The sequence below is a fragment of the Polistes canadensis genome, unplaced genomic scaffold (assembly GCF_001313835.1).
Source record: "Polistes canadensis isolate GaletaPanama2010 unplaced genomic scaffold, ASM131383v1 scaffold_40, whole genome shotgun sequence".
NCBI lineage: Eukaryota > Metazoa > Arthropoda > Insecta > Hymenoptera > Vespidae > Polistes > Polistes canadensis.
The window spans coordinates 158,569-177,613 of record NW_014569587.1 but is presented as its reverse complement, the minus strand read 5'-3'; the positions used below and the strand labels follow the sequence as shown (position 1 = coordinate 177,613).

Here is a 19,045-nt window from a genome sequence, read left to right as displayed (position 1 = left end):
TTAAAATAAATTGATTGTTATTCCTATATTAAAATATTAAAGAGAATATTAGATTTCAAGAGAAAAATTATTGTATTTATCAATTATACAATTTTTGAAGTCTTATTGTTTTCTAATGTACATATATGTAAGTGTAATTATATAGAAATGTATTAATATTCTTAAGTAAATGATAAAAATGAATGACATTTATGTTAATTGCGTTAAAATAGAACAGTAAGAGAGATAGAAATAATAACGACAATTATATGTTAATTCGTTATATTATTGTTGCATTATATATTCTTTTTTTTTTATTATCTTTCTTTTTTGATTAATATAGAAAAATATATGGGAAAAATGAATTTATAATTTACATATTTGATGTAGATGAATTTTTAAAATATGACATCTCTACTGTTTTCAACGATTCGTCGTCTTTCGTGTAACAATTCTAAAAATTTAGCTCTTGGACTTTCAGGACGATATCGCCACCTTTCCCGAGAATAAGGTTTAGTATCGGTAATAGTAGTAGATCGATGGAATATTCTTGAATTAACAAAATTAGGTGTTTCATTTTTGGTACATTTTAATAATGTATTAGATATTAATCTTGGAAATTCATTATCCCCGAATGATTTTTCTAAATTTTCGTAATACTTTATGGGTTTCATTAAAATACTACTCGATAATTCTATATTTTCATCTTCCGGTCTTGCGATCGAATCATCGAGAGGTACGTTTATTGTTCTATCGTCATAAAAATGATAAAGTTTGCAAGTACTTTTTTGAAATTGTTTTTCTTTTCGATAAAAAATACTTTTCGTACGACAATGGCAAGATGATGGATTCATTAAACGATTAGAATGTTTCCTTTCAATTTTACTTTTTATGCCAAACATTTCTTCGTTACTCGTATCGTAAAAATCATCATAGATCTTTAATTGATCATATGGATCTTCAATCAATTTCGGCATGAAAGAATTTTTAAGAGAAATTCTGTTCGAAGATACGAAATTTTCTAACGTTTCCGAACTAATTGATTCTTTTCCCTGTAAATTTGTATCTCTTCGAATTAAATTAGAAGAGATGTTAGAATTTTTACTAGAATCTATACTAGAGCTCGCTAAACCTAATTTAGCGCCAGTAGATTCAACTACGATACCATATTTTTCGCGTAAATACTCGTTGTGTTTATTTGTTTTTTCTATACAATTTTCTAATCTTTCGATACCTTCTAAACATTTTTTAAACGATTCTGTTGGTATTACTATATCGTTTTCTTCTAATACTTCATTACTATTATCAATAGCTTTGTTATCTTTTAATGGTGTATTTTTGTGTTCATTTTGGGAATGAGGATAACATCGTTGATAATTTCCTCGTTTTTTTTCTTGTCTTTGATTGTTTCCACAAATATTTGCCGTATTTATACATTCGTTGAGAGAATTCATATTACGCATAAAAATAGTTGCCTCATTAATGTATTCTTGTAATATTTTTCTTTTCAATTTTACAACACAATCCTCCTCTTTGTTAACTTCTTCACCGCTGTCAGAATCATTACAACTATTTTCAACAGGAATTTCATTAAATATCTTAGTATTATCATTATTATTATTATTATTATTATTATTTGAAATTTTGACAAAATTAGACGAATTCTTTTTCTCTTGCATATTTAATTGCATTCTATCTTGGACATTATCAAGTTCACTATTACTTTCATTTTCAAATAAATCCGAAGTTTTATCTTTATTTTTTAATAATGCTCTGCTATCCGTATAAATATCCAATAAATAATTCTGAGAATCACCGTTGTTAGGATTACATACGTGAGTTTTATTTTTAACAACAGATTTGTACAAACTCTTAGTTTGACTCAATGAATTGATTACTTTTGGTTTATCATGATTATGACATTCTTTCGAACTTTTGTTATCCATAAAGGTGACTTTTTTCTTGTAAGAATTTTTAACAAAATTCGATGAGTTTTCTTCCAAATTAGTTCGAGCTTCTTGCAAATTATCGACGTTTATTGAATTTTGACCTAAAATCAATGATTTATAATCATGAACAGAGATGGAAGATCCGTCAATCGGTTCGGAGGGTATTTTCTTTGGAAATTCAACTTGATCCTCGTCAAAATGATTAGCGAGTGAGAGTTCGACATTATTGTCGCACGAATTTCCTAACAAAGTTAAATTTTCTTTTTTCGTTTGAGCTATTACGTCGGGTGGACAAATATTTTCAAAGGTTTCATTTTCTTCGTTAGTTTCCGTATTGATATTATTAGAATTAGAGATTATATTTTCTTCGTTATAATCAAGACTGTCGTCAGAAAAATTATAATCATGTTCAAGTAATCTCTTGGAATCTGTTATTCTAGCGATCAAAGATGGTGATTTTAAATCTGTAACTTCGGTGTTATTATTGGAAAGAAAAATGTTAGAATTAATATTAGGTTCTTCGTAAGTTTTATTCAAATTCGCAGTGCTAACGATCGCGGCACAGTCATTATTTAAAGAATCATTCCATGCAAATGTCAACCCATTAACTGATAATACATTTCTCGGATGTTGCCAGGAGGAGGATGTCGAAGGAAACGAGATCATCCAATTTTTCCAAACGTCTGTAGCTAATCTATTGTTATTATATTTTTTTGAAATAAACGTTTCCCTAATGCTTTTATTTTGGGTAAATGATTGACCACTTTGGAGTGCATAAATTTGTCTCTTGTTCATGTCGGTAGCAGATTCTTTTGTGTCTGGAATGAAGGAAGTACCCAAAGAATTTGTAAAAGTAACTGATTTTGTATTTTTAGATTTATTCAATGTATCTTCCGATTGAGCACGTATCTTCGAATGATTATTTCGAGGATCCTCAAAGATATTTTCGATTCTAAAAGATTTGCTATCCGTTTGACTAACACTTGACTTTGTTGTAAATCCCTTAACGTAACAATCATTACTCTTATCATCCTGTTTGATATTTTTGTTTTCCGTTTGACATTCGTTATCTTTTAAATGAGATATATTCTTTTTATTCGTGATATCTGTCTTATTTAAACTGTTGTCCATTATAACAATATTGGATTCTAACAAATTCGAGCTTTCAATAGTTATATTAATTGTATCAGGTAAACACATGGAAATAATATTTCTTTCCGATTTCTGTTGTACAGTCGTTGTTGTAGGATTTGATTCTTCGATAGCATTACAATTTTCTATTAAATATTGCGTTGTCTTTTCTTTTAAAACGGGTTGTTGCAATGGCAATTGCGTTTGAACGACCGAATTGATTGGAACAGGGGCAACAACTACGGTATTTGTTGATTTGTCAAAACGATCAACTTTCTTATCATTAGTTAAACATAATTCAGAAATATCCGTGTTAGACATTTGATTAGCATAAGTTCGCGTATCGTCCAATAAAAATGTTGAATTATTATTTATAAAATTAACACCGTATTCGTAAAAATTAAGATCATTTACCAAACACTCAGCATCCTTAGATTCCATGATTTTATTTTTCAATTTGTCCGTTAACGTTGCCATTTCTTTGACTCTAATGACAGGGGATCTGTTTTCTGTCATTATTTGATAAACGTTATGTTCGTCAGTCAACACACCTACATCTTGACAAACAATTTTGGTCTCATCCGTTAAAGACGACGAATCCTTCATACGAATCGTTTGGTTTTGTTCCGTTTGCGTGTCGACGTTGACACGCCGTCTTTTTGCTAACATTTTCCTTGATATTTCTTGAAGTTTCGTTTTAGTCGTCAAAGCGGCGGAAGTTGTTAATCTGACGTCAGTTCCCTCGGGAGGGGAACGAATACCTGACACCGAAGTTGATGCAGATCCTGTCACAGTTGTCATTTCTTCCACCTGTTTTCTACTTGAATATAATCTTTCTGTAACAGCAGCCACGATTTCTGCTCTTTTTGCTTTTTGTACAGGTGTATGAGCCCTCGTAGACAAACTATGATCCAACGAATCCTTTCTCCTTAATACCTTGTCGTTCGTCAAACTAGAAATCAATATCTGTTCGTCTTTCGAGCTACTCGAACTACTGTCCTTACTGGTTTTCCTTTTTAAACTTTCTAAACTTGGTTTTCTAGCGGTATTTTTGATTTTATTAATAAGACTTATCACCGACGAATTATCCTTAGAATTTTTCTCAAACTCGTTACTATCCGTTCTCTGTAAATGATCACCGCTGTCAGATTTGTTATTATCTTTCCATAAATTCGTATAACTGTCATTTTTACAATCCTCGACTTTTATTTTATCTACAAATTTATTTTCAACGTTGACTTTATCCGATATTGTCGATTGTTTTTCCAAATTTGTATTGGATCTTTCCAAATAAGTTGCTAGATTATTGTGTTTCTTTTGTATTATCTCGACGGAACCGAATTTTTTTGACGTATACAAGTTCGTAGATGTTGTTGTTGGCGTTGCAATATTGATTGAATCTTGTTTACGAAATTTAGACTTTTCCTTTCTTCCCGAACGAATTATTTTCGAAGGAGTATCGTTTATTTCATCGTTCAGATCTAAATTGAAATGATTGTATTCGTCATCGTATTGGTCGTTCGTAGTATTTTTGTTTGTACGATTTACGGAAATCTCATGAAGATTATTATTTCTCATAAAATCCGATTCTATCGGATATTCGTGTATTTCGTCGGAACATATCTCTTCGATTTGTTGCGATCTCTCGTTGAAACTGTTATCTGGTTTTATAAGTACCGCAACAAGAGTTGGAATGTCGACAAAAACGGCCTCGTTAATTTCACCGATGAAATCATTTTCTTCGTTCTCCAATTCCGATACTTCAGCACGATTATAACTGTAACCGGTTAGAGTGTTCGTTGTTTTGTTATCGAGACATTCGTACGAACCAAATTTTCTGATAGATTTTACGGTTGCAGTATCGTGTGTTGCTAGGTTTTCTGTAGAATTTACTCTCCTGACTAAAGTAAGGATTCCACTATTACCACCACCACCACCACCACTACTACTACCACCACCACCACCACCACCACAACCATCACTATTACTATTACTACTTCTATCATCTTCTTTTTTATATTCTATTTGTGGATCAGTTTCGATTTTCTGTTTATTTTCCGGCACGCTACTTTTCGACGAATTATCCTTCTTCTTTTTTCCCGAATCCTTCGTTTCGAATTCATCCTGTAATGTTGTTTTATCTGGCTCGATGTTCTATACAAAAAATAATATATATATAGGATATACAGATAATATGAAAACATTCTTAAAAATTTTGTTAACATATACCTTTTTCAATAACAAAGATTTCAATCTAGTTATTTCGGCCTTTAATTCCCGAATTGTTTTTGCCATGGGATCTTCATTGACCATGGGTTTATTGACCACACTGTGCGCCCTTTGAGCGAATCGCAATGTATGCGCGGTTTCGTTGTAATTTTCACTGGCTGGTGATACGGCTGTGTGAATAATTTTATATTTTTAATATATTTTTATTTTGGTAACACATAGAAAGGTTCTTCTATTCGAACAAAAAAACGATTACGGTAATGAGGTATGTACATAAATGATAAGAGATAAAACAAAAAGTATATTTAACGAAAGTTAACATTTACTTGCGAGCATAATGGTGGTAGCATTTCCACCGAGTGCGTCCTTTAAAAGCCAAGTAAGAGAAGAATCTCGATAAGGTATATACCTTCTATTAGAACTACCACCAGCACCTGAGATTTTCCCTGTTAGAGCCGAAATAACATTTCCCAAGGCTACCAAACTTTTATTTATATTCGCACCTTCCTATGGAAAAAATAAATCTATCGTATTATTACATTCATAAAAATGCATTATATACGATTGTAAATCTTACAAGTGTCTTATCGAATTAATTGTTTATTATTAATATATTTTATTGCAATATAATATACACACATATATAAATGAAATCAATTGAATAAGTTAAATACATTTATTTTTGTTTTACTAATTCGATGAAACGAAGTTTAATCGAATAAAATGATATACAGAGATTTGTTTGAATACTTACGAATTTATCATATTTTATTTCTATTTTTGTAATTATATTTTTGAAACAGGATGAAACTCACTTTTAAACGATGCACACCGTCACACCTTTGAGCGTTTTCGCTACCAGCTAGATCGACCAAATGCAGTTTACTACTGCTGTTATTGGGAAGTGTGACGTCGTTAAGCCTAAATGATGACACGTCATCATATTTTCTATCGGTATTTTCTTTTTTAGTTAATTGTTGTTCTATCGTAGTCGACGTTGACGTTGACGTCGTCGTCGTCGTCGTTGTCGTCGTTGTCGTCGTCGTCGTTGTTGTTGTTGTTGTCTCTGGATTAAGAAGAATTGTGAGCAATGCGTGGCTACGACTACTGTTTGAATTTTGTAACGTGGCTGCTGTTTTTCTTGCTTTGGTACCACTCTCAACGTATGACATTAACGTTTCCAACGTGTCAGCCACGTGATGCGTCAATCCTTTTAATAGAACAATTATTTTCATAATATTAATTTTCATTATGTGTGTTTTATAAGATTTTATATGCACATTTGAATTTTTTAATAATTATATTATACAATAGAATCTCTCTCTTCGATTGTTATTAATTAATATATAATTATTATATATATACAATTAGTTATTTCTCTCAGCCAAAAAGAAAATTATTAATAAATATGTTTAGTAAGAAAATTGGACAGTATAAAGAATTAAAACTTTATTTTGATCAAATTGGACGTTTCGTCATTTTATTGGGACTTCATCAGCAACTGGAAATTTGTTTTATTATGAATTATTATGATCCAATTTAATCAAAATAAAGTTCTAGTTCTTTTATACTGTCCAATTTTCCTGATAAACATATTTATTATATATATTCTTTATGTAAAATATATATTTTTTGTTGATGATAAAATGTAGATCCTATTGTATATTAATAATGAATAGATTTGTTATATACCTTGAACGTAAGGACCTAATCGAGGATGTTCACGAACTTTTAGATTATGGCAACTCGTGGATGGCTTTAAAAGATCCCTCACCCGTTCGTTATAAATTTCTAAATAGCTAAAACAATTAAATACAACAAGATAAAAAAATTAATTATATATTACGAGTTATTATTATTTTATTTTTTTCATTCGCTACAATTAATTCGTAAATTTAATTTTTCACAGCAACGAAGAAGTAAACCTAAATAGCGGTCATTTATATTTCATTAGAAAAAATCTAATAATTATTTTGTTAATTTTTATTATCGATCAAAACTCGTTAGGACGCAAGGTGTGAAAATCATTTATCCGATAGAGCTTACAACTTTTGAAGTAGTTCGCGAAACGAGAGACGAATTCTTAAAGAGGATAAAGAAGAAAAGAATTAAGAAGAAGAAGAAAAAAAGAAAAGAAAAGATGAAGAAGAGATAGAAGCAGGTGTCGGGGGAAAAAAAACTAAAGCAAAACGGCGACGTCGTATAACACGTTAAGTTTTCGTGTCTAACGGTTATTACAATGCTGGGAATAAGAATCGATTTGCAATCTTAACTCTCGGCCGTTATATCGACGACGAACGTGATGGTAATTTGGAAAGAAAAAGAAAATGAAAAAGTAATAGTAATAGTTACATTTTACCCGCGAACTCATCGAACAATCCTAATAGCAGCGTAAAACTACGATCGAAACATGACCTTCGACACGATTCTTACGTTGTTTTTACGTAAAACATAATTCAAGAGATTTTTTTTATTATTATTTTAAACGTTGAAAACTTTTTTTAAATCTCACAAAAATATTAATGGAATAATAGTGTTCTGAGATACTATTCGTATCTAATTTATTCGATTCCGAAAACAAAACAAAAAATCAATGTCGAATTTTACTTTGGACAATTTAGTTTTGACAGTAATCGAATAAATTTGGATACAAGTAAAAATGAGAAGAGATCGTAAGAAACAAAAATTTCGATGTGATAAATATATCATAAATTTATAATATATTCGAACGTGTTGCGTGCATAATATCTTGCACGTTTCTCGAAAGGGCGTGCGAACAAAAGATTCATTGAGTTTTTATCCTAAGAATGCACATGATTATAAACGACCTTATATCATGCTATTGGAAAATAATATTTCATTCGATATATTATTTAGAGTATAGAATATATATATATGTGTGTTGTTAAAATATAATATTATATATTCGAAACACTTTGATTGTTATTTCGTTTGATATTAATCATTCATAAAAAATGTACTTTTATAAAGAGCTTAAAGTTGAAATCAAAATCATTGCAATTTTTGTTTTTTCATAACAATTAATATAATTACAATGAAATATCAAATGATCTCATTTGATATATTATTTAGTATTAGAATATATTGTTAATATACATTACATGTTTCAAATTTTGATTGTTATTTCGTTTGATAGTCGTGCATAAAAAAATTACGACTAGTTTTATCGTGAAACTACTAACAATTAGAAAAAAAAAAAAAGAAAAAGACAAGAAATTGCATATAATTAGATATAATTTATGGTGTAAGTTATGTTCCCTTAAGGACTGACAATAACACCCTTCGAGTCCTTGTTCACTCGACAAATGTTCAAGCAAAGTTTCTCTCGCTACCCATTAACCTATTTAACGATTTTACGTCCACGACTGTCTTTACGAAGACAAGCAATATTCGTTTATACATTCACGATATATATATGTATATATATATCACATACAAGAAAAAAAATGTCTTACTTTCATACCAATGATAATAATTATCATTTTGAAACGTATTCTCCTTGAATATTTTGCGTTCAAACTACTACTAACATTGCTGGCATGAAAACACTACTAAAAGTATTTTAATTCAACTTTCAGGATTGCTGTCAACAGTATACGCTTTTAATTATGCTAATAAAATTCTATATAAGTTTTCATAATAACGTTGTATTTTTTTAATTAGTTTCATAGGCGTGTTCTCTTTATTTTTTTTTTTTTTTTACGTATACGTATTTTCTTATTATGTCAGAAATGTTGGTGTAGTTGCAATGTAAAGAATTAAATATCTTTTAACATATACAGATCACTATATCCCGTTCACGTGCGACCATGCAACAACAACTTTAGTATATATATATATATATACCTTGAGTAAGATTTCAAGTCGAGATTTCAACTTGATCTAATTATTTAACACGTGACTCCTTCTATCCACGTTTTCCTCCACCCTTCTTTTTTCTACTTCTTATTATACCATTAGCTTTTAAACAGTTTTCATTCCGTAGTAAAATTATAAAGTTTTTTGCTTGATTAAACGCACGTTAGAGTTCCTTATCACATTCGTCTTTTCTTTTCTTTTTTTTTTTTTTTGCTTCACCCTTTAATTACTCCAGGTTGTTCTTTTATGATATAATAACTACGGTAGTGTGGTACCATGTTATAAGTAATTCATTCTTCAAGGACATCACTATCACGACGAATCCCCGTTATATTTATATTATTTTTACTTTTTTCTTCTTGTAATAAAAAAGAAATGCGCGATCTCAAACACAACGAACTCGAGCAAAATATAATTCTCAAATTTTTTCTCTTTTTTTTAAATTATTATTTTTTCTTCTCCTAATAAATATAAATTGTATTTTTGATATCGCGAATTTTGAAATTCTGAAATATCTATCTTGGAAATAGAAAAAAATGATACACACGTAAGGTAGACACGTAATAGTTGTAAATTTTGTATTTTCTTAACTGACTGGGAAGAAAGAAAAATGGAAAGAAAGAAAACGAGATAGATAAAGATAAATAGTGTAAAAAAAAACGTGAGATAGAAAATATATAAAGAGAATGAGCTTGCGTCCGTTTAGGATTGCGAGTCACGAGGCACTGACTAAAGTTATAAGACACATCCAGGCCAACGAGGGATCGAGCTTACAAGTTTGCAAGCTCAACTTATACGTCTCAGACACCCTCCACTCTACCCTCTCACAACCCTTTCTCATAACTATTATTCGTATTCTCTATTACGTAGTATTACAAAGCCCCCAACTATTTCCATCTCTTAAAACTTAACATAATAATATAATTCGTTATGCTTTTCATGTCGGTGGCTTCTCGTATTATAGCGTAATCATTATGAGAAACCCTGAAAACAATATACACGAAGCCAATTGATGTACAAAATGTTCAAAGAAAAATTAATACATTTAAATGTGATACCCCCATACGCAGGTGTTATTAGAAATTATATGATCTATTATATATCTAATATTTTTGCAATGTTAATAAAATATATTTGTTATGACGCGTGAAAGTGTTATAGAATAATTATTAATTTTTACTATTTATAGAAAATAATCGAATTTTCTTCTCTATATATGCATAAAATTGACCTAACTAATATTCGTCAATTTTCTACGAAGAGAACACACGTTCTCAATCGAACGATAACAAAACGATTATTCTTACTCGAGTATCGATCGAAAATCCGATCGAGCATAGAAACACAATGGTAATGCTACTTGAAATGTGAGAACCGTTGAAAATAGCTGATAAAATTGCATCGATAGGTGAACCTTGACCAAAAAGCAAACAGTGTCGTCATAGATAGCCGATCTATCCTAACAATAAGTAAAGCTACACGTATGTATACGTACAAACATATTCACCTGAACGTGAATATATTCGTGAGAAAGGTGCCGAACCTGCTATCATTCTCACGATTATTAAATAGATATATTATTAATCCCGATAAGAAAATCAAGGTCGTGTACGGGTTTAACCTTCTAAACTTAATCCACAAATATGCTACCTGTTATTATACAAAACATTTTCACGATTCATATTACACATTCGGTATACGTGTAATCATTTTCAAAAGGTAACAGTGAGAAACGTATAATCGTTTATCTTGAGAGATCATCGGACTACTTTCCATCGTTTTTCATTACTATAAGTATTCGAAAACGAGCTGTCTAATCGTTGAGAGGTATCATCAATCATGTTTGTAGTATATTTTGCATGGCAGTGGCTTTCTTTGAAAGATGTTATTAAGCTATATATATATTTATCGATCTTACGTCTAATGCTTATTCATGATTTCTAACACTTTGGTCTCATCAGATTTATTCGATCATTGATTTCTATAATAAGCGAGTTTAATATACCATTTAAATTTCTCGAAATTTCATTTTTATATTATACATTAACGTATGATTGTGTTAAAAGTATTTATAATTGATTATTTAATTTTTAAAATCAACTAGATATTTTTTAGATTTATTTGGGAACTTTTGATTCCTAATAATGATAATATATATATAACATAATTTATAATATAATCAATGTAAACACCTGATTGAGACGTGGAAGACATTATCCTTTAATTTTTCTTCATTTATACGCGCAAAAATACCCTGACAAAGTTTTGGCGTTAGTCCTGGATCATTCTGCGAAAAGAAAAAAGAAAAGAATTGGAAAGAAAAAATAACACACAAATTGTTTTTAATAAATATATGAAATATTTATTTACGTATTATTTTTGTTATACCTCTGTGCCCATAATAGTATAAGTCTTTCCGGATGCACTTTGTCCATAAGCAAGAAGACAAGAATTGTATCCTGAAAATATATCATTCAGGACAGTTTTACCAAGTTTATCGTAAATCTTCTCTTGATCAGCATAATTCTCTGATCCAGGATCGGTGGAATCAAAGCAGTAATCGAAACCATACTTTCGTGTACGTTCACGACTATCACCAGCTTTGTTCAACGAAACTTTCAGATTCGTTAATGATATCACATTTTGTTCGGTGTTGCAGACGATTACGTTCGATCTAGAATTCTTCGATTCCCTAAATAATCAATAAAATATATATATACAATAATCATAATGTATTCTCTAATTAAACTAAGCGATGAAATTTTATTAAACGATGATTTTTTTTTTATAAAAAAAAATATATATATTCTTGAATTGTAACGATGTTAATTGTAATACTGAATTAATTGTCAATGGAAATATATATATTAATTTTATGATTTAATTTGATATTACAATTATTTTGTATAATAAAAGAAATATTTTGACTTATCCTTCAAAAAGTTCGCTCGCGATCGATTAATATTTTATTTATTCTTGTATGCATTTTAAAAAAAAAAAAAAAAAAAGAAGTACCGAAACTGAACGCAATTATGAAAGTGATCTAATTGTAAGTCATATATTTTTTGGTTTCGAGATATTTTAAAGGATTACAAATGAATTCTATATAATATTGAAATAACAAACACTATCTAACGGGTTCATATTTGACAATATTACGAAAATTACATTGAATTAATTTAATATAAAATAATGTGTGGTGTGAAGATAATTAATAAATTAATTATTTCTTTTTAATTTTGACTCTTATAATTAAAACACTTTCATAATTATGTGCACAATTAATTACAATTGGATACGCATAATTAATTTCTTATCATATTTCTAACCGATCACATAAACACGGGTCAGTTTCGTATTATTCGATGAAAATTGATCGTGATTTTGTTCTTTATTTCTCTACCACTTCTAACAACCACGTCTGCTCGTCTAAGTATAGAAACGAAAACACTCCTCATAATAAAGACGGAGTCGGCCGTATGTTATCCGCATCTGTAGATATGACATCCTGTTTCCTTAGACTTTGAGTACAATACTTAAATCCGATTATTCAACACTTGGAATCGATTAAAATAAAATCATATGAATGTACTCACCGTGTTGAGATTGGTCTCACGCGAACAGCCACTTTAATGTTCGCCATATTGTCAGAGCTTGTTAATAAAACACTAATTGTCATTAATTCACATTGTAAACTCGTTTAAAACCTAATTTAACTATTGTTAATGGATGACAATTGGAGTATGTGTGTGTATACGAATGATTGAATGACTGTGATATTTATATGCGAGAGTGAAAGTGTATTCGAGTTAAATGTTAATTTTAATTCGAGATGTTGGGATTTTTTTTCTTTCTTTTTTTTTTTTTTTTTTTTAATGGATTTTTGAAAACACAGGTCAGACTATCCAGGTCGTTTTAAAGTGCATAAGAACGCGAAAAGGCAGAAAATGAAGGAACCGTGCGTGTTCGGGCCAAGTGCACGTGCTCTACTGCTGTGATGAAAATATCCACGAGAGAGACGCTCCAAAAGAACGTCATTCGTGCTTATGGTTTATCCCGGCCGGGATACTTGCTCGTTTTTACGATGCTCCATTTAAGAAGGAACTATTATAACCAATTGTTATCTTTTTTTTTTCCTTTTTCCTTTTTTCTTCCTTCCTATTTTTTCATTAAAGAGTCAAGTACAATCGTATAATTCATTTTCTACACCTTAAAACTTCTACTTGCTGAATAATAATGATATCATTATATATATACATATAATATATTAATCTTATTGGTATATTCATCTTAACATTCCAAATGTTAAACTATCACGAAGTTGACATAATCATCCAGTTTGATGTAGCCTTAACATTTACTACAAGTATATTTGATTTTTTATTCTTCATTAGTTGCTTGAAGTACTGTGAGATATGAAAATGATGTACTGAGAACCTTCAGAAATATATACATATATATATGTATATATGTATGTATATACAAGTTGAAAATAACGATTTGTAAGAATTTTATATGATTTTAATTTGTTTAACTCACCTTTGCGAAGCTTTCCAAAGACATATTATAAAATTTAGCGGCTGTTATTTTACATGGTATTCTGCATCGCATGATAATCGTTTGTAGAGTTGGCCCAAAGTTGTTGTTATACCATTCGCTTTCGTAAGCAGCATATCCTATAGCTTCGCTCTGTATTTATATATAATACACGTTTTATGTATAAATCGTTAATATATATATATATATATATATATATATATATGAATTTATCATATTCGACTATATTCGTTGCTATTATTTAAAAAGCAAAAAACAAAAGCACGCTATTTAATAAAGAAAAAAAAAATAATTAAATAATTTTTACCTCGTCGATTAATTTATTACCGCTATAACTAAATAGAAAAAGTTCCAGAATTGCAGAATTCAAAAAACAGGTATATTTTATTAGTTTAGCTTTATCTTCGATCATCTAAGATAACACACATACATACATACATACATACACATATATATATATAAATATAATAGAGAGATTGATTTTTATAAATTATTCAATTTATTGCGTTACGTTCAATGTATTATTATATATCAATTTAAATGATAACGAACCGCAGTTATTTGAAATCCTGCGAAACATACTAAACCGGTACTAATAATAAATTGTCCTAAGACCAAGATATTTATAACGTTTTCCAATGTATCGGCGAACCTATCTAAGAATAATTTTAATTAATATTAACAAAATATTATGATTAATTATTTTTCATATAAAAGATTATAATATTATAATGCAAAGTTTGTTGATGATATTATATTTGCGATGAAAAAAAGAACAGATCTGAAAAAAAAAAACAGAGAAAATGATTGAATCGGTGCTCACGTGATTGCATCCTGATGACTTTTAACGCACGCCGAAAGTTCGGCGTATGCGTTTCTATCGTTGCCCTTGATATTTTTCAATCTATTTTGCAAAATAGCGAATTTAGCTGAACCGTGCATAATAATAACGAGATTGAAAGTTGTAGCACCGGCTATGGTGGTGGCCGAAAAACAGCCGGATAAAATGTTGAAGGTATAAATTATCTCGAAGATCGGTGAAATCGTATGATTTACAAAGTAATGTCCACGAAATGGTAATATCCTAATATTTGTATTAAAGATGAATCCCTTTAAAAGAGAAAAACAAAAATTAAAAACAAAAAGGATAATCTTTAATGAATTTTTATTTAACTTCGAACGAAGTTTCTACCATTTCTTTTTATTTTTTTTTGTTATTAATTTTTATGATATATATAATTATATATATTTATATTTATTAATTGTTGTTAAAAATATACCTCTATGAGAGGAGCAGATATGAATATACAGATAGTACTAGCCACAGAAAATATGAACAATTTTGATAAACGAAACGTAAATAAACATTTATCCTTGAGTATTAAGATATCTTCATAGTTAGATAAAATCCAATCGTTTTTCATAGTTTCGACGATGTAAGAGATATCTTTGCGATGTAAAGAATAAATTGTTACTCGTAATAAACTGAGATAAAAGGCAGTACATAAGAGAGCACACTCGGTTGCTTCATTTAAATCGTCGATTGTATTTATTACTTCCATCGTGGTTGCAGTTGATATTACTATAATCTGTATATATTATATATATATTAAGAATTTTTATTTAATTATATATAATACTTTACATTTAAAAAAAAAAGAAAGTTATATTACATATTCAGGATATACCAAAAATTCCTTTGCAAAATTAAAAGCATTTAGATTTTGTTGTTGACATTTATTTATAATTATTATTTTTGATAACACAATAATTGAACATTCATATCTCGAGAAACGAAAAATAAAATATTATAATTGTATTTAAATATACAAATTTAGGGGGTTTCTAATTTTAGCAATTTTTGGGATACCCGTTTATATAAATAGATAAGATAAGATAATATTGATTATTTCTTACCAGAAAAAACATAGCAAAAGTGTGCAAGTTATGAAGTATTTTAGTTATCCTAGTAGAGTCTTTATCCAATGGCCAAACGGAAATAATTTTTGTTGTTATCATTATAGGTCTTATGAGTTTTTCGTATTGTTGAACGTTATAATATTGTGTGTTCATTTTTTCTTTCAAAATATATATATATATATCTTATAATTTATACGACAAAATATTTTCTATAATTTTTATTTCATAACTAACGCGCGTTAAGAAGAAAAAAAAAAGAAATATTCCAATATCAAAGTACTCGCGTTCCTTCCTATTATTTTTATTCTATTAAATAACCAATAAAGAAATCGAGAGAACGTTACTTGACGCACAAGGGGTATCTAACTCCCTACGAAAGTAATAGTAAAAAATATTATCTACAAAAGTATCCTGGAACGATTGTTCGTGCGTTAAATCGATACTGACACATATGTCATTTACGAGCACACTAAAATTAGACGCTTCAAACAATACCCCTAATCAAAGAAAGTGATACAAGAACTTTTCAAATGACCATATATTTTCTACGAAATTTTCTACACCATTTTCTCTACCATGCATATTTGATACCATAAAATTTAGTTACTTGTAAGGTAACATTTCCAGCATATTTCAAAGTGCTATCTTCATAAGAATAGTCTTCAAGCAACAATTGTTCTTCTCTAAAAACGGATATTGAACTTTTCGTCGACTTCTTTTTAGGATTAGGTCTATTAAGATAAGTTGACAGATTGATGGCATTGTCTCTCATGCTATTCTCATTCCCTATTTATTTATAACTATGCTCCGATACTCTACGCTCCTATCGAATGAATAACGTCGAAGATTGTATCCTATCTTACAATTAGATTAACTTACGATAGAACTATTATTTCAACTTAACGTCTATTCGTCTTAAAATTAAAAGAACGATTCTATTCAAAGAGAGAATAATAAATAAAACAAGTATATGTGTAATATATTAATAATAACGAATTGTATATTCATCAAATCCATTATCAATATAATATAATTCTATAATGCATTAATATATTCTACTTTTGAGATATATATAATCTTTGTATATAATAATTCGAATAATTAATTATATGACTAAATTAATTAAGCAACTACCCATATGCTTATAATATCTTAAAAGCAATAAACTGTATTCTATAGAATGGGGTTAGATACTAAAAACAATTAATTGATTATATGAGAAAAGAAAATTCTTTGGTGTTTCAAAAAAGAAAAAAAAGAAATCTATAAATAAATCATACTTTAGGGTATATTATTTTTCTTTTAAACTTACTTATTATTCTTATTATTCAGTAATCGTTTTTCGTTATATTGATATTCATTTTTCAATGCAAACCTGTACTTTTTCCGATCTCACATATATCAATGATTATGTTATTTATAATAAATGATAAAGATCATTATATACTTCTATTTCAGGTACGCGAATGATTTCATCCCTTTGACATGTTTCAAAACAAGCATCAGTGCAATCCTAAATTTCCACCAAGACCTTGTTCCTTTCTCCATTGAGCCAATCTTATAGCGTACCAATCCTAAAATATGTTTCTTTTATATTAGAAAATAAATGTCACATATATGTTTGGAGATGATTTTAATCAAATAATTATTTTTAAAAGAACCTGGACATCGTCTTCGGATAGACCTGTTTCAGCTGCCAACAGAACAATATCACCTGTGTGAGGTGCCCGTGGCCATCTTTTAAATTGATCCTCAAGTACAGCTTCCTGATATTCCGTTAAACGGATCGTTCGTGGAACAACTTTCCTTTGGGGTGAAAAGTTTCGAGTACTGCTGCTTCGTGGTACGAACTTTAACGTTCTTGCTATAAAATACACAAAATAATTATCAATCAATAATTTGTAATAAAATTAATTTTCATTTGTATGAAAATCATTTAACAATGATTATAATAAACGAAACAAAAAGTCTTGAAAACATCGATTTTTTTGTTGTAATTCAATACAGTTGAGGTTTACTTTTTAATCCTTCTATGTGATAAGCTCAAAACTTTTCATCCTATCCGTGTATATTTCTTTAATAATTTATTTTCTTTGTTTTTTTTTTAATTATTTGTTTTAATCGAATTACAAAAAATTTATTATTATATAAATATAGAATATATATTTATTTAGAACCCATACAATTGTGTAGAATTTAAAATTAATCTTAAAGGAATAATGTTTCTCGAGTGTATTTCGTTTTTTCTTTTCCTTTTCTTTTTTTTATTTCATTCGAGAAGATTAAATTTGTCCTTGAAAATTATAATGCAGTGATTACCAGTTTGTAATCCGCAAATAGTATTCATTCATTGCTGAGTAGATCACCTACGTAATATTTTAATACTCTTATTCATGTCATAATCATAATCTCCATTTCGTTTTGCTTCGTTACGGCATTCTTGCATTTTTCCGCGGATTAGTCACTGTATAATAGAGATGTAGTTCATTAAAAAAGAAAAAAAAACAAAAAAGAAAAATGCATAATCTACTTCTTTATTACGAGAGACATACACACACACACAAGAAATTTCTTTATATTGTATAATGGAACATTTAAAACGATAAAATTATCTAGAGAAGAAGAGCAGAAGAAAGAACACCGATTAAAAAATTAACAAATTTTATTATTAAAGGTGTATATGATTTTTTATTTACCTGGTTTAATCGATTTCTTTGCATCTTCCAAATTGATAGCAGTCGATCGATAATAAGCGTAATTATTATCGGAATTGTAATAATACGTTGATTGCCACGTGTTGCTTGGTGATGGTAACATTTTTCAAAAATATTATCTGAAATGCAAATCCCGAGTTACGAATATTAATCGTATAAAAATATTGAAGAAAAGAATAAAAAAAAAAGGGAACAAATAAATTGATTTGTTAAACACAATTCGATAAAATTAATTACCGTAAATATCATTTACGGGACCAAAAAAAAACAAGTTTGTTATTATCATTATCGTAAAAACGGGGTTTATATTACACGGCAAAAAGAAATAAGATATTAATAATAGCATGACATTGACCTAAATAACGTAATCCTTGAGTTATTTTATTTTGGATACGTTTCAAAATTATTATTGCGCTGTTTCAAGGCTTACGCAATTCGACAAAAAGACTGCACAAGATTTGAAATAACGATAAGTATTTTTGTCGACATTTTTTTTTTTTTTTAATTTATTTTCCTATATGTGGAGTAAAATTTTAAATGTTAATCTATGTAAATGCGTAGGTTAGTAAATTGCCTTGAAACGTTCGCAGAACATTAAGATAATGAGAAATAAACGTAGACTGATAATCTTTAATACCTGCACGATGAACTTGTCATTTTGTATACCTTTTTCATTCTTTTTTTTAT

The 19,045-nt window shown here is 28.9% G+C and overlaps 3 protein-coding genes across 5 annotated transcripts in view; all 3 read right to left on the bottom strand.

Annotated features, from left to right (window-relative positions):
- Nucleotides 1–322: 322 nt before the first annotated feature.
- Nucleotides 323–13,310, bottom strand: LOC106784761 (MATH and LRR domain-containing protein PFE0570w-like). 3 transcript variants are annotated; one of them, XM_014744614.1, is made up of 8 exons: nt 12,764–13,310; nt 11,556–11,859; nt 11,360–11,454; nt 6,981–7,087; nt 6,104–6,498; nt 5,615–5,795; nt 5,289–5,458; nt 323–5,213 (listed from the first exon to the last, which is right to left on the bottom strand). In XM_014744614.1, exons 1-8 carry the CDS (start codon nt 12,844–12,846, stop codon nt 378–380), a joined length of 6,171 nt encoding a protein of 2,056 aa, XP_014600100.1. In that variant the 5' UTR covers nt 12,847–13,310; the 3' UTR covers nt 323–377. The 3 variants fall into 3 exon arrangements, with proteins under 3 accessions (XP_014600100.1, XP_014600101.1, XP_014600102.1); XM_014744615.1 differs by lacking the exon at nt 12,764–13,310 and adding an exon at nt 12,497–12,751; XM_014744616.1 differs by lacking the exons at nt 11,360–11,454; nt 11,556–11,859; nt 12,764–13,310 and adding an exon at nt 9,156–9,593.
- Nucleotides 13,311–13,697: 387 nt separating this feature from the next.
- LOC106784759 (odorant receptor 13a-like) lies at nt 13,698–16,616 on the bottom strand. The gene is made up of 6 exons (XM_014744612.1): nt 15,642–16,616; nt 15,005–15,313; nt 14,548–14,834; nt 14,277–14,376; nt 14,032–14,136; nt 13,698–13,856 (listed from the first exon to the last, which is right to left on the bottom strand). The coding sequence occupies exons 1-6, from the start codon at nt 15,795–15,797 to the stop codon at nt 13,698–13,700; spliced, it is 1,116 nt and encodes a 371-aa protein (XP_014600098.1). The 5' UTR covers nt 15,798–16,616.
- A 373-nt stretch (nt 16,617–16,989) lies between these two features.
- The window catches only part of LOC106784760, a 13,437-nt gene continuing 11,381 nt past the window's right edge, over nt 16,990–19,045 (bottom strand). Inside the window, exons 2-4 of the mRNA XM_014744613.1 lie at nt 18,341–18,477; nt 17,306–17,508; nt 16,990–17,218 (exon numbers count right to left, since the gene is read on the bottom strand). Of these exons, the coding sequence (XP_014600099.1) occupies nt 17,147–17,218; nt 17,306–17,508; nt 18,341–18,461 (396 nt within the window). The 5' untranslated portion in view covers nt 18,462–18,477 and the 3' untranslated portion in view covers nt 16,990–17,146. The remainder of the gene's footprint in view (nt 17,219–17,305; nt 17,509–18,340; nt 18,478–19,045) is intronic.

Coding starts and splice junctions, on each gene's coding strand:
- LOC106784759 (XM_014744612.1), bottom strand. CDS start 15,797: ATGAACACACAATATTATAACGTTCAACAATACGAAAAACTCATAAGA. Junction 14,377..14,547: donor AGTCATCAGGATGCAATCAC/GTGAGCACCGAT, acceptor ATTCTTAGATAG/GTTCGCCGATACATTGGAAA. Junction 14,137..14,276: donor CAGGATTTCAAATAACTGCG/GTTCGTTATCAT, acceptor GTGTTATCTTAG/ATGATCGAAGATAAAGCTAA.
- LOC106784761 (XM_014744614.1), bottom strand. CDS start 12,846: ATGACAATTAGTGTTTTATTAACAAGCTCTGACAATATGGCGAACATT. Junction 11,860..12,763: donor GTGAGACCAATCTCAACACG/GTGAGTACATTC, acceptor TTGATTATTTAG/GGAATCGAAGAATTCTAGAT. Junction 5,214..5,288: donor AATCTTTGTTATTGAAAAAG/GTATATGTTAAC, acceptor TTTTTTGTATAG/AACATCGAGCCAGATAAAAC.